Source organism: Artibeus jamaicensis, unplaced genomic scaffold (assembly GCF_021234435.1).
Source record: "Artibeus jamaicensis isolate MK-2021 breed Jamaican fruit bat unplaced genomic scaffold, CSHL_Jam_final scaffold_916, whole genome shotgun sequence".
Taxonomy (NCBI): Eukaryota; Metazoa; Chordata; class Mammalia; order Chiroptera; family Phyllostomidae; genus Artibeus; species Artibeus jamaicensis.
The window spans coordinates 754,524-777,574 of record NW_026522059.1 but is presented as its reverse complement, the minus strand read 5'-3'; the positions used below and the strand labels follow the sequence as shown (position 1 = coordinate 777,574).

General features: G+C 57.7%; 2 protein-coding genes across 12 annotated transcripts; one reads left to right on the top strand and one right to left on the bottom strand.

Moving 5' to 3' along the window:
- Nucleotides 1-1,268: 1,268 nt before the first annotated feature.
- Nucleotides 1,269-6,083, bottom strand: GFUS (GDP-L-fucose synthase). 5 transcript variants are annotated; one of them, XM_037166722.2, is made up of 11 exons: nt 5,988-6,083; nt 5,066-5,222; nt 4,616-4,730; nt 3,512-3,640; nt 3,339-3,412; nt 3,005-3,138; nt 2,821-2,885; nt 2,396-2,462; nt 2,194-2,273; nt 1,894-1,993; nt 1,269-1,655 (listed from the first exon to the last, which is right to left on the bottom strand). In XM_037166722.2, the coding sequence occupies exons 2-11, from the start codon at nt 5,209-5,211 to the stop codon at nt 1,600-1,602; spliced, it is 966 nt and encodes a 321-aa protein (XP_037022617.2). In that variant the 5' UTR covers nt 5,212-5,222; nt 5,988-6,083; the 3' UTR covers nt 1,269-1,599. The 5 variants fall into 5 exon arrangements, with proteins under 5 accessions (XP_037022617.2, XP_037022615.2, XP_053517166.1 ...); XM_037166720.2 differs by having other exon boundaries at nt 5,840-6,045; XM_053661191.1 differs by having other exon boundaries at nt 5,848-6,045.
- A 3,370-nt stretch (nt 6,084-9,453) lies between these two features.
- Nucleotides 9,454-19,582, top strand: ZNF623 (zinc finger protein 623). 7 transcript variants are annotated; one of them, XM_053660996.1, is made up of 4 exons: nt 9,454-9,573; nt 14,455-14,749; nt 15,335-15,505; nt 15,879-19,582. In XM_053660996.1, exon 4 carries the CDS (start codon nt 15,952-15,954, stop codon nt 17,458-17,460), a length of 1,509 nt encoding a protein of 502 aa, XP_053516971.1. In that variant the 5' UTR covers nt 9,454-9,573; nt 14,455-14,749; nt 15,335-15,505; nt 15,879-15,951; the 3' UTR covers nt 17,461-19,582. The 7 variants fall into 7 exon arrangements, with proteins under 7 accessions (XP_053516971.1, XP_037022451.2, XP_053516972.1 ...); XM_037166556.2 differs by having other exon boundaries at nt 14,130-14,749; XM_037166557.2 differs by lacking the exon at nt 9,454-9,573 and adding an exon at nt 9,584-9,775 and having other exon boundaries at nt 14,130-14,749.
- Nucleotides 19,583-23,051: the final 3,469 nt, after the last annotated feature.

Genomic DNA, 23,051 nt, shown 5'->3' with positions numbered 1-23,051 from the left:
ATACAGGACAGCCCAGGGGACGCAGGACAGACAACTGTGTGTCCTGCCAGGGGCCTCTCCATTCCATGCCAGCCTCTTCCCACTGTTCTCACCTGGCCAATCAGCGTTCCCACTAAGGTGCCATGCCCTCCATCCTGCCCCTGAGCCCCCACACAGCCCTTTCATCCCCAAGGGCTGGCTGCGAGGGGTTATACTAAAGGGCAGACCCAGGTCCTGAAGCTCCAAGGCGTTGGGGAGGGGGGCCTTCCAGGGGTTTCCGCACAGGCAAGCAGGCAGCACAGCACCCTGCACAGCAGGTGGGCATTTGGGGGCAAGAAGCACCATGGCCAAGACCTAGATTGGCAGGCACTGATGTGAGTGGCTCTGGGGACTGCAGGACGAACCCCTGAGCTTGCCCAAGAGGGCGTGGTGACAAGTGCAGTGAGAGGTCAGCTGGACTCTGGGAGAGGCAGTGCCACTGGAGTAGACGAAGGAAGGAATGGATGTGGCAGCCACATCTGGGTCAGAAGAAAGCTGGGAGTCATCAGAGTGAAGGAAGCGGAGGGCCCTGGGAGAGCAGCCCTGAAAAGAGGCAGGCCAGGGGCGAGGCCTGGGTCCTGGGCGAGGCGGTCCAGAGGGGGCTTTGGAGCTGGGTACCGCTGGGGGTCCATACCCCAGCACCAGGGGCCGATGGAGGCAAACTGTCACTCGACCTGTCTGGACTTCACCCAGCTCCCACTGAGAATGGGAGGTCCATGCCACTCACCTCCCTGCCCTCCAGGCCTCGAGTCACTCCTGTTACTGTCCATGGGACAAGGGCAGGCTGGGCCCCAGCACCCAAGCTGCCACCTGAGTGGGGGAAGAGAGATGAGGGCCAGGCCTGGCCCAGCTTTCTCCTGGGTCCCAGGAAAGGCTACACCACCCAATCGCCACTGTGCCCTCAGATCTATACCACTCGGCCCGTCCAAATCCAGACCAGCCTCCCTCTGCAGAATCCTGGGGCCCAAGAGGAAAGCCCTTGGGGGGCCCAGGGCCCCAGCAGGGAACACCTGCCCTACGTCCCCACCGACAACAGTCCCCTCTCATCCCTGTCGTCTGCCTGCTTCCTGCCCCACACTTGCCTGTCTCCATGTCTCTCCCTCTGCCCCCCAGGGACAGGTGCCCACCCGGGCCCAGCAGCTCTCAGGGGCGGAGCCATCAGCAGTGGGGCAGGGCTTCCCAGAGCTGGCGGGGTTTGAGGAGGCGGTACCTGGTGTGGGGGAGAGCTGGCACAGAACTGCCAAGGCCAGGCCTGTGAAACGTACTTTATTGGCTCCCAGGAGTAGGAGGGCAAGATCGGAAGTGGGCACATTCAGGCCCCGGGCACTGGCATTGAGGAGCAAGGCACCTGGCCTGGCCAAGCCTTGGTTTCCCTGAGGAATGATGTGAATGGTGGCCCCAGCAGACAGCAGCCTGGAGCCACCCTGGTGGAGGGGGTGGAACATGGGCCCAAGTTGCTGGGCAGCGCCCTTGACTCCTGGTAGGGTTTGAGCATGAGGGGGGCTGCCACTGGGCTCTGCCAGGTGAGCAGCCACTAGGGTCTCCGTGGTGGGGGGCCAGCACCTGGCCCACCACTGCACTTCATTTCCGGGCCTGCTCGTAGTTGTCGGTGAACCAGGCACAGGTCTCCTTCACAGCTGCAGAGCGCAGGTGAGGGGGTGGCGGGTGAGGGCTAGGACAGCCCCGACCTCCAGGGCACCCAGGGAGGGCGGTCACCCCTCTGTGTCCTGCTGCCTGATGAGGGATGGGGGATCCAACCTGCCAGGTGTCCACCCCCAGCTGGCAGCAGTGGGCCGAGGCCTAGAAAGGGGCGGTGGGGAGGCTGGGAGGTCTGAGGGGTGACGGCAGGAGGATGGAGGGGGACAGGGCACTCACCCTGCTTGAAGGGTGTGAACCGGAACTCCGGCAGGTAGGCCCGGAGTTTGCTGTTACTGGCCGTCTTCTTGAACTGCCCATCTGACTTGGTTGTATCAAACTAGGTGCCTAGTCAAGGCCACAGCAGAAAGGGCGGCCCCAGCCTCCTTCCAGGCTGCCCTTCAACCTTCTCTGCCTCTCCCTGGGGAGCCTCTCTGGATCCGCAGACCCTCCCTCCAGCTGCTGGTGTGAGCGCCCCCTGCCCACCAGGCGCGCAGTCTCACGCAGGAAGGCGCGGTGCCCACTGGAGCTGAAGGATACGGTGACCTCCCCGCGGAAGTCCATGGCCTCCACCACGGCCTCAGCTGCCTCCTGGATAGAAACCTCCTCCTCCTCACCCACTGTGACGATTGAGGGACCGAACAAAGGCCAGGTCAAGCCCCCTCTGCCGGGCCCCACTGCCACCCAGCCACCCACGGATATGCCTGCTGCGGCTGTGGGTGTGGGGCTGCAAGGTGCCCACCTGACAGGATGATGGGCTCCACCTCAGTGTACTCCCGCAGGACCCAGAGGAAGAGCCGGGCCAGGTCCTAGAGCCAGAGAGGCAGGGCCAAGGGCCCCCAGTTACTGCCACACGGGGCCAGGGGCCACCTCTCCCAAGCACCCCTATCCAGTGGGGGCGTAGCCCAGAGAGCAGGGTCCCTCCCTCTCTGGGCAGTCCTTGGCCAGCTCTGCTCAGTGGACCAGACCCTTTCTCCCGCTGAGCTCAGAGCTGCACCCAGCAACTCCCTGGAGGCTGGGTGCCTACAGGGACTCAGGACGAGCTGCTGCTCCGCCAGGGTGTCAGCCCAGACACTCACCCACCCCCAGGCTCCCCACTGCCTCCCCACAGCCAGAACCGCAGGCCTGAGACGATCTGGGGACAGCTGTGCACCCGCCTGCACGAACCAGTGAGTAGATGAACTGCCTCCGAGGCTTCCCTGTGCCCCACACCGTCAGGGCTGAGCCGCTGCCTGTGGATTTGGGGACGGGTGGGCGTCAGCGGCTGCGCCAGCCCTGTGCCTCCCAGCTGACCCCCAGGGACCCCATCAGGAAGGTGGTCTGGCCAGTGTGCTGAGTGGCGGGCACTCACGCTTGGCCAGGTGCACCTTGTGGATCAAGCCAGGCAGCACGTGGCCATCCTCAATGTTGAAGTTGTCGTGGGGCCCGAAGACATTGGTGGGGATGACAGCAGTGAAGGTGCAGCCATGCTGCTGGAAGTAGGCCCTGCGGAGGCACAGTGTCCTCTCCAGTTCTCACTCTGGGACCACTTACCCCACCCCACTCTGGCCTTGTACAGATGGAAAAACCAGAGGCTGGCCAAGAAGAGAGATGAGGCCTGGGAGCCCTGCGGGGGTTACATAGTGCCCCCCAAGCCCCTCGGGCCCCCTATTCCTGGCCGGCCTCAGCTGGGCAGGCTCTAGAACCTGTTCTGCACGTCGATCATCCTCTTGGCGTAGGCGTAGCCAAAATTGCTGCTGTGCGGTGGCCCGTTGTGGATCTGGGGAAGCAGAGGAGACCACAGCTGCCTGGCCCCGCCCCCAGGCCTGGCCCCGCCCTCAGGCCTGGCCCCGCCCCCAGCCCGGCCCCGCCCTCTCACCATGGTTTCGTCAATGGGGTAGGTGGTCTTGTCAGGAAAGATGCAGGTAGACAGGCAGGAGACCACCTTTTGTGCTCCCACCTCAAAGGCGGAATGCAGGACGTTGTCGTTGATGTGAACGTTCTTCCTCTGGGGGATGATGGCAGGTTCAGGCCCCCCAGCCCTACCTGCTCCTCCAGGGCCAGAAGTGGGGACGCACCTGGGCCTGCTTCTCCTCACTGCTCTGCCCTTCCTGGCCTGTGACTTCCTGAGCTGGCAGCCCACTCCCAGGACAGTAGGAGGATCTGGGCCTACCCACCCCTCAGCTCGGGGCTAGGCCGTAGCCACAGGGGCTGTTAAGGACAGGGCAAGTAGCTCAGGGGCAGAAAGGCACTCAGAACCCCAACCAGGCCCTGGGGCGGAAGGGACCCATCCAGTCAGAAGAGCTTCCAGGGCTCTACTACCCAGGAACAGGGAAGCTTTGGGCCAGCCCCACTCCTTCCCGGGCCCCACCTCCCCTTCTGGTCAGGGGAGAAGGGAGAAGTGGTGGTCAGTTCTGCTGGGAAGGCTGTAACTGATATAAGGGGCCCTGACCGGAACCTGGTCTCAGTCTCTGCCAGCCCAGTGCCCGGCGTGGGGCTGAACTATGCCTAAGCCAGCAGATACCCAGAGATGGTGAAGCCAACCCTCAGACACAGCCTGGAAGAGCCTCATTCTCTTTCTGGTTCTTACACCATGCCCCCCGCCCCCCGCCCAGGGCCCAGGCTGTGGGCCCAGCGTCCAGCTCACAGCTCAGTGCAGCTGAACGGGAGAGGTGCTGGGCACAGGCGAAGCTCGGGGGCAGGGCCCAAGCCCCAGGTCACGTGGTGAATGTTGGGCTGGCTCCCCTCAGCCCCTAACCAGCTGGCCATCTCCATGGCTTTTTCTATTAGGCCAAATGCCCCAGATCCACCTGCACACCCCTCTGCCTATATAAAGAGCAAGTGGGGATCATTGGGGCTCCCCCTCAGCCTGTGTCAAGCCCTGATCACCAGGGACTTCCTGAGGCTAGAACATGAAAGTGGAAAGCCAGCCAGGAAGTTCCCAGAACCCAGCTCCCAGTGCTCCGTGGGGGCCTTCACTTACCCAGAAGTCCAAGTTGTATCTGATATTCCGGAACAGGCCTCCCACCATCGCAGCAAGATGGATGACGTGTGTGGGGCAGACCTTTTCAAAGAGGGCTCGGGTCTGTGCATCATCCCTAGGAGTAGCGGACCATCAAGGGTCCCTTGAAAGCCTCAGGGGACTAGCACCCTGGGGATGGGGGATGGGGAACAGGTGCTGGGTGGGGCCAATGGCGGGATGGGCTGCCAAGAGGGAAAGTGGCCAGTTCAGGCCCTGGCTATGATGAGGGTGTGGACTTCCAGGAGGATATGGGTGTTTGCCTAGCAGCGGAGCTGTGCACCCTCAGGCCACACCAGCCACCTGGCAGGGAGGGAGCAGCCATGAAGCCACCAGGCTCTGGGGACAGGCCTGGCCCAGCAGCGCTCTGTCTGGAGAGGGCATGGGGCCTGCTCTGGGGATGGGCCCACTCACGTGAGATCAGCATCCTTGGAGGAGACGAACACCCACTCCTCTCCAGGCAGCCTGGCCCCATCTGCTACCACCTTCTGGATGGCTCTGCCCACCAGCCCAGAGCCCCCTGTCACTAGGATCCTCATGGACCCCTGGGGCTCACCCATAGTGGCTGCACCTGTAGGGCCAGAGGGTGTGAGGCTGAGGCCCTCGAGCTTCTGTCCAGCAGAAGCCTGCTCCACTGAGACACCCCTGCCCAGTGTCACAGCCTTTACATGGGCTGGGCTGGCAACGACTGTCCGGAGGCTGGCCCAGGGCAAAGACCCCAGGGAGGAGGTGGCTCTTGGGCAACAGAGACACCCCACTGGCCCGAACCATCCTTCCTCCCAGCCCTCTGTCCAGAACTTCACGAGAACCTTGCGGCTACCACCCAGCCAAGTGAATCTGTCCCAAGTTCCACCTGTCCCCAGGCCTCGAGGCGCCACCACCCTCGAGTACGCTTTCTTGCGGGCTGGAAATCTGCTTAAGCCCTACCGGAAGGCTCTGACTGCGCTGCGGGGCCCTGCCCAGGCATCTGCTGCTCCCAACGGCGCAGGCAGTCTAGCAGCAGGCCTGTGGACAGAGACCCCAGGGCAGCCAGCCCTTCTACGCCTCTCTCAGATGTCTCCTTAGGCCCAGGGCCACCTACAAACCCAGGGGTCCCCTTTCATGCCCCTAGGACCCTCTCGTGCCCGCGATCCCTGCCCTCGCCCACGGGTCCCTTCCCACGCCCGCAGGTATCTTGTAGCTAGGTACCCTCTCACACTCGTTATCCTTGTCCCACGTCCCCGGGGTCCCGACACCTTTCAGGGCTCTCTGGCTGTCATGGAGTGCCCAGGGCCCCAGCTGGCCACGCCGCACCCTGCCGGGATTCTGTCGGTGTCCCGAGGGGTCTCCCGTGTACCTCAGACCTGCTCCGTGTCCAGATTGCTACTTCCGGCGCAGGCTACGTTTCCAGCCGCCAGCCCGGGACCAGAAGGTGGGGGCGGGTCCGGAGGGAGGGGCCCTCCCGTGGCCTTCTGGGACCTGGAGTCCTCGCAAGGCGCCCAGGCGTTGTAGTGTTGTGCAACCCGGAACCGCGCAGCAGCCTGGGAAATGTAGTCCTCACCAGCTCTGCATCCGCGCGGCGGGTCCTGGGGGGCTGACCCTGGCGCGATGACCTCAGGCTGCCCGGGCCACGACCACCTTAACCAAACCAAAGGTGCGGGGCATCCTCCTCCTGCTGAGGAGGATGCGGGAATATGAGAGGAGAGGCCGCGCATCGCTGAAGCTCTGTAGTCTTAGTTGGGAGGAACCTGCGGTCCCTCTCTTGACTGGGTGGGACCAGGGTCTTGGTGCACTCGCGCTCTACTCCTGCAGGCCCGACGGTGGCTGGCCACGGGCTTCCAGAAAGGAAGGGCCGCAGGCAGAGCTGGAGGCTCGCTGGGCTCCCCTACACTGTCGGTGGTCCCCTGCCCAAAGGCAGGCAGACCTCAGGAATGCTGAGATTTCAGTGGGTGATCTGGGCACGCAAATGCACAACGTTCCCAATACACAACATTCTTTGGCTCCTTCATGCTTGGGCAACATTGGCCGACTAACTTTCATATCGATCTTACTACCAGTAGCTTATTTCATAAAACTGGTTTCATGTTTAGACCATGTGTTTTCATAGTTTTTAATGTTATTATTGTACATGAAACATTCGTACTATGCAAGCTTATTCTTTGTAGAATAACTGTCTGAAAAAAACATGTAAATAAGACACACTCTCTGTGCCCTGGCTGGTGTGGCTGGGTGGATGGAGTGTGGGCTGTGAACCAAAGGGTCACCGGTTCAATTCCCAGTCAGGGTGCATGCCTGGGTTGTGGGCCAGGCCCCCAGCAGGGAGGCGTGCTAGAGGCAACCACATTTCAACGTTTCTCTCCCTCTCTTACTCCTTCCCTCCCCCTTGCTCTAAAAATAAATAAGTAAAATAGTTATTTAAAAAAAAGAAAAAAAAAACCCTGAAAACTCTAGAACCAAATGATGACTAGAATTGTCCTGGGCTGGTCTTGCCGTGGCGCTGCCCAGCTGGCCATGGGCCGTCCTCCTGGGGAGCCCTTTCATTTTTACAGAGAACTGGAGCAGGTCCCAACCCTTTTCCCTCGCAGCTGCTGCTCTCGAAGCTTAACTGGCTGAGGTCCAAGCTGCACCACTGTGCAAGTGGGATTTGTGATGGTTTCTAAAGCTTCGTTTCCTGATGAAACTCTTCCAGCATCTTGCACACCAGAACGGCCTCCCCGGGTGCGGAACAGCTGGTGCTGGGCAAGGAGGATGCTGTAGTTGAAGGTCTCTCCGCATTGCTCGCCACTGAAGGGCTTCTTGCCTTTTGTGAACCCGTTGGTGGCAGTGCAGCTTCAGCGTGAAGGGCGTAATGGCGCGGCCGCACACCCCGCACGTGTGCAGCTTATTACCAGTTAATTAAGTCGGGGAGCTGGATCAGCAAAGTGCTGACCCGGCTGGAGAATCCGAGCGACGCCGTCTGGGCCACTGGTGGTGGCCGCAGCGCATGAGGGACTGCGAGGCAGGGACCGCAGGGGACATGGAGCCCACAGGCTGGTCCGGATGCTGCCCGGGTCCAGCGGGCACCCAATGTGGGCCCGCGTGGTCCAGGAACCGCATCTGCACTGGACTGAGCGCACGCCCACGAATATCCAGGCCAGAGGACCAGCCAAAGTGTCCCTCCTCTTGTCCACACAGGCTCCACACCGGGCCACGGCTCAGGCCTCGCCCCTTTCTCAATCCCCCCCTAGAGCGGCTCCACACGCCCAGCCTCCCTTTTGTTCACGCAATCAGGCCCCGCCTCTGCACCGGCTTTGAACCTTGCTTCTCCAGTGCAAAAGCGCACGCTCAGGCCACGCCCCACACCGTCTCTAGACCCCTCTTCCGTCCACTACACGCGCTTAGGTACCACCTTGTTTTTTTACCTGCTCTGGCTCACCCGGGATGCTTGCTTGAGGCACGGAATTTTGGGCGTAAATGTTCTGGTTTTGCGTGTCTGGGTAGACTAGGGAATTAACTTTAATGGGTTCTCCTGGAGACTTGTTGAGGGCAGGCTTAAGAACCCTGTGCTGGACGCTCCTGTTCCTACGACAGTCCACATCCCACCGAAGACCTGGGCAGTGGTGCCTTGAGCCCTCACTGCAGAGGACTTCAAGTAACAAACTCATGGGCGCCCCTATCCCCCAGGATCTGTGCTTGGCTCTGGCACCAATGTTTTTTTTAAAGAAAAAAGGTGGAGACTGGTCCAGGTATCAGGAACGTTTGCAGTTGTTTGACCTTGAAACTGACTGGTGTCGGAAACATACTGCTTCCGGCATGAGTCGTCGCTTTCCTCATTCGCGTGCAGTCGTCCTGCACAAGGAAGCAGTGGTGCGCATTGATGAGGATGGTCCTTCTTTTCTGCTGTGATCATCCTGCAGGAACAGGGTGGATCCTCACCCAAAACGTGGTTCTCACATGGACTTGTTGTGACGCCACACACACGCGCGTGCGCGCGCAAGAGGGTTTGAGATTTAGTACTTAGAGAAGTAGGCTTTTCAGGGAATAGCAGGTCAGTGCTCGGAGAACGGCCTGAGAGCGCAGCAAACAGACTGTTTGGGGGGGGGGGGTTGCCACTTGCAGGCAGGGATTTGGAGGGAACAGCCAGGCTTTCTTTTTCTTTTTTAATTTTAATCCCCACCAGAGGATATTTTCATCGATTTTAGAGAGGGAGACACACACACAGAAGCAGCAATTGGTTGCTTCCCGCATGCACCCCAACCGGGCATCAAACCTGAAACCCCTGTGCTGTACGGGGCGACGTTCCAACCAACTGAGCCGCCGCCGGGCCAGGGCACAGGCAGGCTTTCTAGTCAGCTTGCCCAGATGAGAGGCCTAGGGAAGGGGAGAAATGAATCTGCAAAGCCGCCAGCGGTACAGTCGCTGTCTAGACAGAGACTGTTACGTCTTTACGCAGCAGTTCGTGGCTTCAGAGGTCCCCACGTACTAGCGTAGTGTTCATAATGTTTGTACGTTTGCATTACCAAATAATTCCCATTCCTCTTAAGCATGTATATTTGCAGGTCTAGAGGTGCTTGCAGACTAACACTGAGCGGGCAAGGGCCTCTGCCGCGATGCCTGAACGGCGCCGGCTTTCAGCGTTGGCACTGACAGCTCACCGGAAACTAGCCCCCTCGTTTACGCTGGAAGACACGCCACGCTCTGGTGTGCAGGGTCCAGGCTGCGACCGCCACCCGCCGCTCACTCCCTTCTCGCCCCTCCCGCGCCAGGCTGTAAACCCAGAACGCCCAGAGGTGGGCGGGCCTCTGCACGCCTGCAGCGGAACCGGAAGTCCCCAGGGCGGGGCCTGGGGTCGGTTTCCGGCTGTGGTGTGCGGGATTCCTTGCGGGGTTTGTCGGCCGGCCCGCGGGGCCGTCAGCCGGGGCTCTAGGTGCGGCGCACGCCGTCTGCTCGCCGCTGGGCGCCGGGTGAGTGGCGCTGTCCGGGCCGCGGGCCGCGGGCGGGGGCGGTAGGGCGTTCCGGTGGGCGGGGCGGAAGGGCCTGCCCCGCTTGGGTGTCCGGGAGCCTGAGCCTCGAGGAGCGGTCTCTAAGCAACCGTCACGACCCACCCGCCGGGCTGCCACTCCGGCCCGTGGCCAGCAGCCTCGCTCCCTAAGGAACGTCATGTCGGTAAATTCCCGGCTCCACTCTCTTGGCTTCTTCCCGGGTTCCTGGAGCACCCACCCAACCGTGGAGCCTGGCCTCTAGCCTCCTGCCTCCTACCCTCTGCGGCGGCCTGGGGTGGGAGGCGGGGGCGGGGAGCCCTTCTGTTGCTCTAAACCAGTCTCCTCTCCCTGGAGCCCGAGGGAGCTCTGCAAATCACGCTGGGCCAGGAGCCGGGGCCTTGGGCTGCTTTGTGCTGGGGAGGTGCAGAGCTGCACCTGCCCCGGCGGGGGGAGGTGGACGGGAAGATAGGCTGGACAAGACTTCGACCCACCTCGGGCCTGAAGGGGAGTTGCCAGGTGGGGAGAGGTGGTTTGGCCTCGCGGTCCTAGCTCTTTCCTGAAGGTTCCTTGCCCATAGAGGTCTTCATCAATCCCTGTGGCCATCTCTCTGATGTCAGGGACATCACACACTGGCCGCATCGTGGTCGTGGTCGTGGGGACCTCAGGGCCTGAGACTCATTTCCCACGGATGTTAGCCGAAAGCGGGCTTTGAACTCAAGCAGTTTGTCTGCTGAGCTTAGGCTCATGATCACCCCGCAGCCCTTCTTTTCCACTGAGGTCCAGGCCCAGTGAATGACAGACGGATCTGAGACATAAGGTCCAACCAAGTTCTCAGGCATACCTTGCTCGTAACCACAGAGATGGACCTTTTGTCCCTGTTGTGGCTGTAACATTGTAACAGCATCTTAATACTGGCGATAACCCCTTTTATGGGAGATGCGGAGAGAGACTGGGGGAGGGGTTACTTGTTTTTTCACAAGCCTACACACGGACCGCAGCCTCTGACTCCTGGACTGACCAAGACGGGTTCCTGACTCTCCTGGAAAGGTCTGGGGAAGGACAGGCGGAGGGGGCAGAGCTGAGAAGGCCCAGAGATGGGCCTTCAGGAGCCAGAGATGGAAGTGGTGGTCCGGGAAGTGGCTGACCCAGTACAGGGCAGAACTCCTTGGGAGCAGTTCAAGGAGCTGTCAGGCATGTGCAGTGCTGTCTCTGGTCATGGAAGATGACAGGTGAAGGGCCACTGGACTTGTTAGGAGAGAAGATTGTTGGCACCCTTGGGCAGAGCTGGGGAGCAGAAGCCAAACAGGTCGGGTGGGGTAGCAGGAGGAGGCCGTGCCAGCAGCCGGTGTGGCCTTGAGCGGTCACCACTCTGAACCTCATAGATGGCTGTGGGGAGGATGCAAGAAAGCAATGGAAGCACAGGCCAGGCCCTCCGTCCCCTGCCGCATGCAGGGACGGGAGCTCGGGGCGATGACCTGGAGGATGGGCAGGCTCCTGTGTAGGCTGCTCCTGTGCAGGTTCTCCCGGAGCCCCAGTCCGTGTGACGCCAGGGCCCTGCTGCTTTTATTGACTCGGGGCTGAAGCAAACCTTCCTGCTTCCTTCCTTTAGGCCACAAGGGACCTGGAGTCCCCAGACCTAATGCCCCTTTACTGTGGGGCACGAGAACAGTTTCTAGTGCCCCCCATAAGCCTCTCAGGGCTGCTCCCAGGTTCAGCTCCTGCTTCATCTGCAGCACAGGGACTGCCCGCCCCTCCACACCGACTGTGCGTGGAGACAGTGCGTGTTACATGTTACCCCGCAAGTTCTCTACATTTTAACAGGAGGGCAGGCCGTGGTAGCCCACTTCCTTCTGTTCATTTTGTTTGTACTGTTTTAGATTTTTATCTTATGTTTAGAGAGAGGGGAAGGGGGGAGATAAGGAGGGAAACATTGATGGGCAAAAGGAACACCGATGATTTGCCTCTCACACCCCCAACTGGGGGCCTGGCCCGCAACCCAGCACGCGCCCTGACTGGGAATCAAACTGGCGACCTTTTAGTTTTCAGTCCAACGCTCAACCCACTGAGCCACACCAGCCAGGGCATGTTCCCTTTTTTTAAATTAAGAAAAATAACAAGACTTAAAATGTAAGCTTACTTTTTAAAACTTTTATTTATTGACTTTAGAGAGAGGAAGGAGAGAGAGAGAAACATCAATTTGTTGCTCTGCTTACTCCTGCATTCATTAATTGGTTCTTGCATGTGCCCTGACTGGGGATCAAACCCACAATGTTGTATTGAGACGATGCTCCAATCAGCTGAGCTCCTGGCCAGGGTGATACACACTCACCTGAGTACTAATTTCAGCCGATCCAAGCAGAGTGTCCTGTGTCGGTGACAGAGCCCACCTGGGAAGGGAACCCCTTCACAATGGGAACATGGGCGCTGGAGGCAGGCAGGCCTGGGTGCGGACCTTAATTCAGCCTCTTGCTGGTTCAATGACCTTGGGCAGTTTACTGTCTCAGTCCCAGAGTCATTATCCGTGAAGTAAAAGTGACACCTGCCTCATCTGGTTTGGAGGGTGCTGGAGTCCTGCGGGACTGCTGTAAAGCGCTGCGCCTGGTTCAAGACCTGGGGCTGGTGCTTAGTGCCGCCCCACCCAGTTCCGAACCTGGGGGGCTGGTGGAGAGCTGAGTGCCCCTTCCTGCTGGTCCCAGGCTACGTTGGAGCGACCGTGGATCCTCGGGTTGAGTGCGCGTTAGCCGCCCTGCACACTCCCAGGAGCACGGGCAGATGCGGCCACTCCTCAGGGATCTGCTCCCCAACGCTGCCCTGCCGCCGCTGATGTGGGCCTCGTACTGCACCCTGCGGAGGAGGCGGAGCAGCGGCGCGCCCAGGTGCCTCCCGCATACCTTGCCCTCTTCCAGACACGCGTCCAGTCGCCAAGGACTCACTGAGTGCCTGTGACAGTGATGCCACCGATAGCGCCCTGACCCTAAAGGAGGCCGGGGGGAGGGGGCTGGTGCCGCGGATGCTGGGCCTCTGGGGCCCGTCTGTGTCGGAGGGTTGTGCGCGTGCGTGAGCCGGTGATGGTTTCCGTGGCAGCCGATGCACAACTAACGTCACTCGCCCGTTTCCCTGCTGAGGCCTTGCATCGTCTCTCACTTACTGTTCAAAACACCCCATGATATGTAGTTTTTTAACCCCTAAAAAGTAAGGCAAAATAGGATGTAAGACTGAGTAATTCTGATTTCATAAAATACGGTGCAGAAAAGCAGGGTGAAAATGTCAACTGGTCATTTTAAAATTTTTCTCAACCAGCATAATTTATCTTTATATCTTGGAAGATAACTAGTTAAAAGTAATTCTTACTAACAGGAGAAAGACTTTTTTCAGCCAGGTTAGTGGGCTTTCATCCCAGAAGGACATCCCCAGTGAGTGCGGTGAGGCTGGGGGCGGGGCAGGCAGCCTGCGTGTGCGTGTGCGGGGCTGTGCGCGTGCCTGCAGGCAGCGGCGCCTCCCACGGCCAGGTAGTCTGCCGCCTTTTCCAGCCTGGGTTCGCACTGCCCTAATAGATCCCAAAACTGCTTCCGACAAGAAACTGTCTTCTCCTGTTCCTTCTTTCCGAGGGCTGCTATGCCGCCTCCACGCGTCCCCCTGGCCGGGAGACAGGCCATGTGCATACATGCCTTCTGTCCCTGTCCTCCTGCTGGAGCTCTGTCACAGTCAAACTGGCCTCAAGGAACGCTAGGACAGTTTGCCATTGGCTGAGCAGCCCTGTGGCCCCTAAAGTTCAGGCAGGATTGCTGTCACTTGGGAAGCAGGGACGCTGGGCAGTCTGCAGCCTCTGCCACTCCTGACTCCACGGCCATGGGCGCCTTTTGTGCCAGCCAGGCTCGGCTCAGACTGCCCGGCTTCTCCAGGCTGTCTCCACCACCCAGCCAAGGGCTGCCACACAGATGTACCCACCTGGCAAGGGGGAGAGTGGTCAGCTGCTGGTCCTCAGCTTGCAGCCGTGTAGGACCTGTGACCCAGCAGTCCCGCCGCCAGTGGCACCCTCCTCCAGGAGACAGGGAGGACTCTTTACAGCAGCTTCCTTCACAGCCCCTTGCTGTGGTCGCCCAGCTTGGAGCCAGGGAAGGCGGATGGGGGCTGTGGTGGGTCCCTGGAAGTGGGGAGGGACTTCTGGAGGCCCACTGAGTGTGGGCAGATACTGCTGGGCCGAAAATTGGGAGTCATATGGGCAGTGGTGATGGTTCCACAACCACAGCAACATTCTAGAAAATGCTGAATTGTGCACTTCAAAGTGGTGTGTTTTATGGTGTGTGAGATGTGCATCAATTAAAAAATGGGCCCTGGCTGGCAGGCCCCAGTGGATTGAGCTCTGGCCCGAGAAGCAGAAGGTTGCCAGTTCAAGTCCCAGTCAGGGAGCACACCTGTGGGGCACACAAGAGGCCACCACACACGGATGTTTCTCTCCCTCTCTTCCTCCCTTCCCCTCTGTCTAAAAATAAATAAATAAAGTCTTTATAATATATATATATTTTTTAAATGCACAGCGTGCAGAGAAGCAGGCAAAAGACAACACACCATGCGACTTGACGTAAACACACTTTAGAACTGGCAGACCCCACTTACAGCAGTTGAAGAGCTGCCTGCGGAGGCAGCCTTTCCCGGCCACGCGTGCTCTGAGCTGACTGGGCTGTGGCCACCCGGAAGGACGGTGTGCTCCGCTGGGAGGGCTCTCGGAAGACGGGCTGGATGGTGGGTCCTGAAGGCATGGCCATCCCAAGGCGTCACTGGGCGAGGGGTTGCTCCGAGGTTCCCAGCCCGGGATATGCACATGTCCCAGCTGCTGTGCGTGACTTTGTGGCTGCAATTAAGGTGCCAAGTCAGCTGCCATAGGAGCCCTGGGGCAGCAGGGTTTTGTGCAGCTGGTCACAGAACACACAGCAGAGGAAGATCAGTGAGTTCCTGCCTGGAAGATGTACGTAGCCCTGAGGAGCCAACCGCCAGCAAGGAAGTTGACACGGTCCTACACCTGTGAGGGACTGAGTTCCGCCAACAATCTGAGTGTGGAAATGGGACTTCCCAGAGCGTCCAGATGCCTGGGGGACATGTGGGGCTCAGTCCCCATCGTGCTGGGCTGGACTTGTGACCTGCAGTGCTGAGGTGACAGGTGTGTGCTACTTTCTGTTCCTCCACCTGTGGTGTGTTGATACACAGCCACAGGTAGCCCCGTGGGGACTGCCCAGGACAGGGCACGGCCTTGGGGGCTGCAGGCTCCTGCTGGGAAGCGGTTCCCAGGGTGAGGGTTCCAGAGCTGCAGGGAGGGCGTCCCTCTGACGCCCTGGAGCCACCACTGTCTCAAGTCCCCTGCTGTAGATCGGTGCTGTTTTGGAACTTCACACAGATGGAGGCAGATGCTGTGCACTCCGAGCCTGGCGTCTCTGCACGTGCTGCACGTCTGTCCGAGCAGCAGGTGCTCGTGTACTCTTGGAGGCGGCAGCTCTGCTTCCTTGCTGTGTGCCACACCCCCTCTGGGGTCCCTGTGGTCAGGGTCCTGGGGGGTGGTGAATGGTGCTGCTGTGAGCATCCCCCCTGCGGCTGTGCACGGCAGGCTTGGTGCCATCGAGCAGATGAGAGAGGTGGCTCTAGTGCACGGTGGGGGTGTTTGCTGTAGGCTGGATCGGGAACGCTAACCCAGGCTACAGGGGGGGCTGGACACTTGAGAACAGACTGGAAAACAGCAGTGGTCTCCTAGGAGAGGCAGAGCACTGGAGAAGCTGCTGCAAGCTCTCAGCAGCGAAGCCGACACAGGAAGCAAGCGGAATCGCACCCGCGCCAGGTTTCCCCACGCATCTGTGACAGAGGAAGAGAAGGGCAGGGGAGTGCGGGTGGACACACACGAGGATAGTCTGGATCGTCGGCCCAAGTGAGTGTGATACCACTGACCTGGGGACCAGAGCGGGGGAGGATGTGAAAGAACGAGGGACAGTAGAGCGGTGGTAAGGGAGATAAATTTGCCTTTGGAAACACATCTTGATTTTGATAGTCCACAACGTACCCCTACCGACTAGCCACCTGACCAGTCTGTCCCCTGGAGCTGGGGGTTGGTGCCCAAGGGAGCCTTCCCAGGTCGGGGAGGCTGTCCGGAGGCAAAAGGAGCACGGTGGCGGCTGTGTGTCGGGTCACGAGTGTGGACAGAAGACATTCTTCCCTCTCTGGATGTGTTTTGTCCCCACCTGCTGCAGCAGATTCCTGTCTGACAATGAAGGGAAAGGTGATCTTACTCTGTTTTATTTCAGGTTCCGACGTAGGAACTGGGGACAAGATGACCCGGGAGCCTGAATTTCTGAGGGTGGAAATCCACACAGGACAATGTCAGAAACAGTAATGGAGTCCCCCACTCCCGAGTCTGAGTCTGGGGGGCTCTCTGAACCTGGAATAGGGGGGCTGTTGGGAACCGTGGAAGGGCAGAGCCTTCGGAGCTGCCCGTCCCGGGAGAGAGGTCTCCCACAGGCAGTCACGCACTGGGAGGTCCAAACTGGAGGGGCGGCCCAGGTGGGAAGCGACTCCGGCGGGGGCCTGGTTCCAAGCTCCAGCCTTCTCGTACTTCAGAGAGGGCTGACAGAAGAGGGAGCCCACCCGTGTGAGACTTGTGGCAAAAGCTTCCCATCTACTTCGGAGCTAGTTAGACATCAGATTTCTCACTCTGGGGAGAAACTGTACAAAGGGGACCAGTGTGGGAAAAGCTTCAGCCAGAGCTCCCACCCTGCTGAGCACCAGGGCGTTCCCACCGGAGAAAGACTCTATGTGTGTAGCGCCTGTGGGAAAGACTTCACTCGCTACGTGGACCTCACTGAGCACCAGAGCGCACACGCGGGGGAAAAGCCGTTCGGGTGTGCTCAGTGTGGGAAAGCCTTCTGCCACAGCTCGGATCTCGCCCGGCACCAGCGTGCTCACACGCGGGAGCGGCCCTTCGAATGCAAAGAATGTGGGAAGGGCTTCAGCCAGAGTTCGTTGCTCATCCGACACCAGAGAATTCACACGGGAGAGAGGCCCTACGAGTGTAACGAGTGTGGGAAAGCCTTCATCCGGAGCTCCAGCCTCATCCGGCATTACCAGACCCACACGGAAGTGAAACAGTACGAGTGTGAGGAGTGCGGGAAGGCCTTCCGCCACCGCTCAGACCTCGTAGAGCACCAGCGGATCCACACGGGGGAGCGGCCCTTTGAGTGCAGTGAGTGTGGGAAGGCCTTCATCCGGAGCTCCAAGCTCATCCAGCACCAGAGGATCCACACGGGGGAGAGGCCTTACGTCTGCAATGAGTGTGGGAAGCGCTTCAGCCAGACGTCAAACTTTACTCAGCACCAGAGAATCCACACTGGAGAGAAACTCTATGAATGCAACGAGTGTGGGAAAGCCTTCTTTCTGAGTTCATACCTTATCCGACACCAGAAAATCCACACTGGAGAGAGGGTGTATGAATGTAAGGAGTGTGGGAAGGCCTTTCTGCAGAAAGCTCACCTCACTGAGCACCAGAAAATCCACACGGGGGACAGGCCCTTCGAGTGCAAGGACTGCGGGAAGGCCTTCATCCAGAGCTCCAAGCTGCTCCTCCATCAGATCATCCACACTGGAGAGAAGCCCTATGTGTGCAGTTACTGTGGGAAGGGCTTTATCCAGAGGTCCAACTTCCTTCAGCACCAGAAAATTCACACTGAAGAGAAACTCTATGAATGTAGTGAGTACGGGAAAGACTTCAGTTCTCCTCCCAACTCCAACAGTAATCAAGGTGTTCACCAAGAAGGGCTTCCCTTGAGTAAGGCCCCCACACATCTGAGTGAGAAGTCTGGAGGTCGGGTGGAGTGTACAGGCGACTCATAAAGCAGTTACTCTCCAACAGTGAGTGATGTTTGGACGGGCGTGGCGTGAGTCCTCATTCAGTGTCTTTGGACATGTCAGCTTTTCCTAAAGTCACGGGTGGGGCTGCTTTATGCATGGGCTTCTACCCACCAGGTGCGGCAGTGCTGGACTGCTGTCCTCGGCTCGGAATGCCTGCCTTCAGGAGAGCCACCTGCCTGGACTGCTCACTCGGAGCTGGAGTGGTCTGGGGCCAGGAGCTAGGTCTGGAAAGGGGTTCTGTGTTTGCGCAATTACAGTTCATCCCTAAGTTAAATCCCTTTAAAGGAGAGCTGTTTTGTCTAATTGTGTTCCTTTAAAGAGTATGATGTAGCAAATTTTGATCTATCAGAAAGGCAAATTGGAGAACTCTTTCTCATTTAAAACCAGTTTGGTTCCCCCTGGTCCTTAGAACACATTCTAGGCCCCCTCTGCTGCACCCACCCTAAGGCCTTTTGCATCCGGAGCCTCGTCTCTCACCACTGAGTCCCCGACACGGAGCTGGCGTTCCCCTGCTCCTGGCTGCCCCTGCCTCCTGGCCCCCGTCCCGTTTGACTGCTTGTCTCCCCCGGTTTCTGCCACTTCATGAGTCAGGACCTGTCCTCCTTGTGCTGCCGCTGGGTTCCCACCTCTGTTACTGCACTTACTTTGGTATGTTTTCTCTCTCTGTCATTATTACACTTCTGATTGGAGGACAACTGTCATATCTGATCGATTTGTCCTTGGTGTCTAGCACAGGACAATAAAAAGCAAACCCCAAATCTGTGCAAGTGGTGCCTCTCATGTTTTTTTGTCCTTTCCATCCTGCTATTTCCAAAACTTAGATTTGGTTGTTGTCATCCTGTGATCTACTGGTCTTCTGGACACAGCTTTGTTCTCAGCGTGGCTGATGTCCTTGCTTTCCCTGAAGCCAGAAGCCTTGGGTGAGGGCCAGCGAGAGCCCAGTGCCCTCAGTTTTGCTGCAGGTAGAGCTCAGCCATGGCCACTTGCCTTTGGGAGCACAGACTTCAGCTAGCACTCGGCGCGTCTTTCTGGCTCACTCCAGTGCACCATGTAACTTCCGTCTTAGCAGTTCCAGGATTGAACTCAGCTTCTGCTGTCACTTTCCTTGCTTGTGGGCTCATTTTGTCATTTCCTTGGAAATGTATTGGCCTGTAAGAACTAGTGCAAAGTGCTGGCAAAACTGACAAGGAAGACGCCCCCGAACCTGAGGTCATTCCAAGTCTGGCGGGGACACTGATCCCCACCTGGATGTTCCCCCACGTTCCCAGCTGTGCAGGAGCTCAGGCAAGGAGGGACTGGTGTGGCAGGGAGGATCTGGGACAGCTTCACAGAAGAAGTAGCGTTTGAACTGGTCTGTGGTGTTAAGTAGACATTTGTCAGCTAGACAAGGAACAACAGAGGAAACAAGCAGGAAAAGTCTGTTGCAACTTCCACCTTTGGTTGGGCTGTTCAAAAGCAGACGAGTTTTATTACACAACAGGTAACTGCCTAGTAAAACCATTTCCTTTTCTGAACATTAACCAAAATAACCCCTTTTGAAATTGCATAAAACAACTTTTTTCCCTCCGTGAAAGCATATTTTGAGTTCCTACAAATCCCAGCAGCCCCAGAAGGCTTTGGGCAGTAAATCGTTCACAGAGGGCCTGCAGCCCTCTGTCTGGAAGACGCACGGTTTGATCTGTGGACGCGGGTATCACCAGACCAGGCCATCCGAGTTGCTGAGGTCCAGCTTCCGCACAGTAGAACACAAACCCCTGCTCTACGTGCACAGTTTTAACGTCTGCCAGAAGTTCCCTTTTGCCCTTTCTCAGCTAATCCCACTCCAGGCCCAAGTGACCACTGTCGGTGTAGATGAGTTCTACTTGTTCTAGGACATCATATAAATGGATGCATGTAATATGTAGTCTTGTGTGTCTGACTCCCTCCGTTTGGGCATGTTTTACAGACCCAGTGTACTTACACGTTGCAGTAGCTCTTTCTCCTTCCTGTGTCACATTTGATTGTGTGGATAAACCACAACTTACTATTCATCTGTTGACAGAAATTTGTGTTTCTAGTTTGGACTCTTATGAATAAAACTGCTATGAGCATCTGTGTAAAAGGACTCATTTGGACATCCTTTTTATTTCTCTTGGGTAAATGACTAGGACTTAATTGCCAAGTTATAAGGTAACTGCATTTTTAACTTTATAAACAATTGCCAACACTTCCCCCACACTGACCGCAGCACTTTACACCCCTCCCACGGCGTGTCCCGGCTCCAGCTGCTCCGCATCCTCACCAGTGCTTGGTGATGTCACTCTTCTCAAATGTGAGGCACCGAGTCGTGTATGCTGCATCTGTATCTCATGCTGAGCGAGTGCGGACGTCTCTGCACACACGGTGCCCTTTGGGACCACCCTTGTGGTGTGTCTGTTCACAGTCTTTGTTCGCTTGAAACTGGGTGGTTTGTCTTCTCATCAACGTGCAAGTCTCTTTTCTAGATCAGTTTCTTTCCATATATAGTCTTTGGCATTTTCATTTTCTTAATGATTTTTTTAAAGATCAAATTAAAAGTAACAAAGCTTTTTATTAAGTCAATTTGTGAAGAATTTTTATAGTTTATCTTTAAAGCCATTTTCTTATTTTTAAAAAGATTTTACTTATTTACTGTTAGACAGAGGGGAAGGGAGAAAGAGAGGGAGACACATCAGAGTGTGGCTGCCTCCCACACCATCTGGAGACCGGGCCCACAACCCAGGCAGGTGCTCTAATGGGAATCGAACCGGGTCCCTTCTGACTGCAGGCTGGCACTCAATCCACTGAGCCACACCACCCAGGGGGAGTTTTGTAAATTCTTCATAATTTTTGTGACTGCCTCTCATCATATGAAAGGCGAGTATGTTCTCCCATTCAGTGACTGTCTTCTCATTTTGTTGGTTTCCTAGCTGTGCAAAAGTTTTTTACTTTGATATAGTCCCATTTATTTTTTCTTTTGTTTCCCTAAAAGGCACTTTTTTTAAGGCAGAAGGTTGAAACAACCAAAGTGTCAATCAGCGGACGAATGGATACACAAAATGTGCTCTATCCATACGACGGGGTGTTGCTCAACCTCAACCAGGGAAAAGTCTGCCGCGTGCCACCATGTCACATGGATGAGCCTTGAGGACATGCTACGTGGAATAAGCCAGTCACAAAGACAGACACTGTGTGATTCCACTTTCACGAGGCACTTAGAGAAGCCAAATTCATAAATACAAATGGTCGAGGGCTGAGGTTGAGAGGGGAGGGGAAGCGGTTAATGTTTAATGGATTAGTTTCTGTCCTGCAGGATAAAGGGTTTTGAGCTTGTGGGCACAATGTGAATGTGGTTATCGTTCCTGCACCTAAAAAGGGTTAAGAGTTTGTTATGTGTGTTTTAACACAATTAGAAGTAAAAACAGGTCTTACGGCCAAGATGGAGGTGTAGGTAGATGCACTGTGCTTCCTCGCACAACCAAAAACAGGACAACAAATTTAAAAACAAACAAACAAACAAACAAACATCCAGAACTACCAAAAACAGAACTGTACGGAAGTCCGACAACCATGGAGTTAAGGAAGAAGCACGCACCCAGACCAGCAGAGGGGCGGAGCCTGGCAGCCCAGTGCAGAGGACACGGGGCAAGGCCAGCAGGCAGGACCAGAGGTCCCACGTTTCTGTCAGATAAACTGGGAGGAACAACTGGGGACCAAGACAGATGGTGCAACCCAGGGTCCTGGCAGGGGAAATAAAGCCTCAAAGCCTCTTATTGGGGGTGTGCCAGAGGCAACCACACATTGATGTTTCTCTCCCTCCTTCCCTTCTCTCTCTAAAAACAAATTTAAAAAAAATATTTTATTTATTTTTAGAGAGAGGGGAAGGAAAGGAGAAAGCATGGGAGAGAAACATCATTGTGTGGTTGCCTCTCGTGTGTCCCCTACTGGGGACCTGGCCCGCAACCCAGGCATGTGCCCCGACGGGGAATCGAACCAGTGACCCTTTGCTTCACAGGCCCGTACTCAATCCACTGAGCTACACCAGCCAGGGCTAAAAATAAAATATTTTGAAAGAAAAACAAAACCCCGTGGGGGTTGGGGCGACAGGATAAGTCGTTGGAGACACCCATGGGTTCCTAGACCACACACAAACCCACCACCCAGGAATCAGCACCAGAAGGGCCCAGTTTGCTTGTGGGTAGTGACGGAAGCGATGGAAACGACTGAACGCCTGCGGAGCGCCCAGCAAGCGGCACAGCTCCCTCTGAGACCTGCCTGGACACACAGCGTCACAAGGCAGCAAGGTAGTTGGCCCGCCCTGGCGAATACCTAAGGTTCCGCCCTTTACTACCTAACAGGCCAGTGGAGACAAATAACATACATTTGGCCCTAATGAAAACACTGAACAAAGCTCTGGAAAAAATACAATTAAGCGAGGAAGAAAGAGCCACCTACCAGTCCGGTGCAGGGCGGTGCAGGCTCCCAGGCACAGGTGGAGTCAAGGGCGACACCAGGACGGCTGGGGTGCGGGGAGGATGCGGCCCCGTGGGCCCGAGCCGGGAACAACACACCGCGCGGGCGGTGCGACCGAGGTGGGCGCTCCAGGGGGTGCACCGCTTCCGGCGCCTGGAGACGCACTTCCGCTGCACTTCCGCTGGGGAAGCTCGTGACCTCAGGGCCCCACCTGCGCGTCCGCACCCGGGCGGCGAGGGTCCCGGAGGTTCGTCTTCGTCCTTCCGAGGGCCCGGCCCGCGTCCTCTTAGCCCAGTGGCCTCGACCACGGCCTGTGACTCCAGCCTGGACTCCTCCGGGGCGACCCCACTGGGAAGGTGGTTCTCCCCTGCCGGGGCCGCTTCCGCCTGCCCGTGCCCCTCACTCGGATCGCACGGTGTCGGTCGGGGCAGTCCACGTCCCCGTTCCCACCGGACTGCCCCCGCCCCAGGCCCCGCTCCCGCCTCTCACCTCCACAGTCAGGGGTCGTCTCGCCGTCCCCTCGCCGCCCTCTTTCTAACGTGTGACCCCAGGATTATCCGCCCCGCGTTCCCAGTCACTTGTTCGCAGCAAAGCGGCTGGCTTCCAGCTGCTCATGGCAGATCCCCGCGATCTTTCGAGGGCCGTGGGTGGCGCGAGTCCGGGCACCGCGGGGTTTTCGCGAAGCCCGCCCCACCCCCGCGGTCCACTGCGGGCACGCAGTCCTGGCTGTATCTCTTGCTCACTTTGTCTCCTGAGATCGGCTGCTCCTCAGCACCCTCCTGTCCCCAAAGGGCTCCTCCGTCTTCCCGAGAGTCACTGCTGTTCCTGTGGAGGGAGGTGTCGCTGCTGAGCTCGGCTTCCCCATGCCCTGCAGGCCGCCCCAGAACCCAGCCCCCTGCCGACCCTTGGAGGGGCCCCGCGGCAGTGGCCTAAGCGATCTGCCAGTTTCCCAGTTCTCTCTCAGGGAGCAAGGAAAAAAATGTCCTTTTACAGTAAGACCGTTGTAGATGTTTCAGAAAAACTGGAAAGCACACTTGATTCTTAGGTGCCGAGTCTGATAGAGCTGCCCGGAGTCAACCACAGGTACGGACTGAACAGAGGGT

Coding starts and splice junctions, on each gene's coding strand:
- ZNF623 (XM_037166558.2), top strand. CDS start 15,952: ATGTCAGAAACAGTAATGGAGTCCCCCACTCCCGAGTCTGAGTCTGGG.
- GFUS (XM_037166719.2), bottom strand. CDS start 5,618: ATGCCTGGGCAGGGCCCCGCAGCGCAGTCAGAGCCTTCCG. Junction 2,886..3,004: donor CAAGGTGCACCTGGCCAAGC/GTGAGTGCCCGC, acceptor CCAAATCCACAG/GCAGCGGCTCAGCCCTGACG. Junction 2,463..2,820: donor GGCAGTTCATCTACTCACTG/GTTCGTGCAGGC, acceptor CTCTGGCTCTAG/GACCTGGCCCGGCTCTTCCT.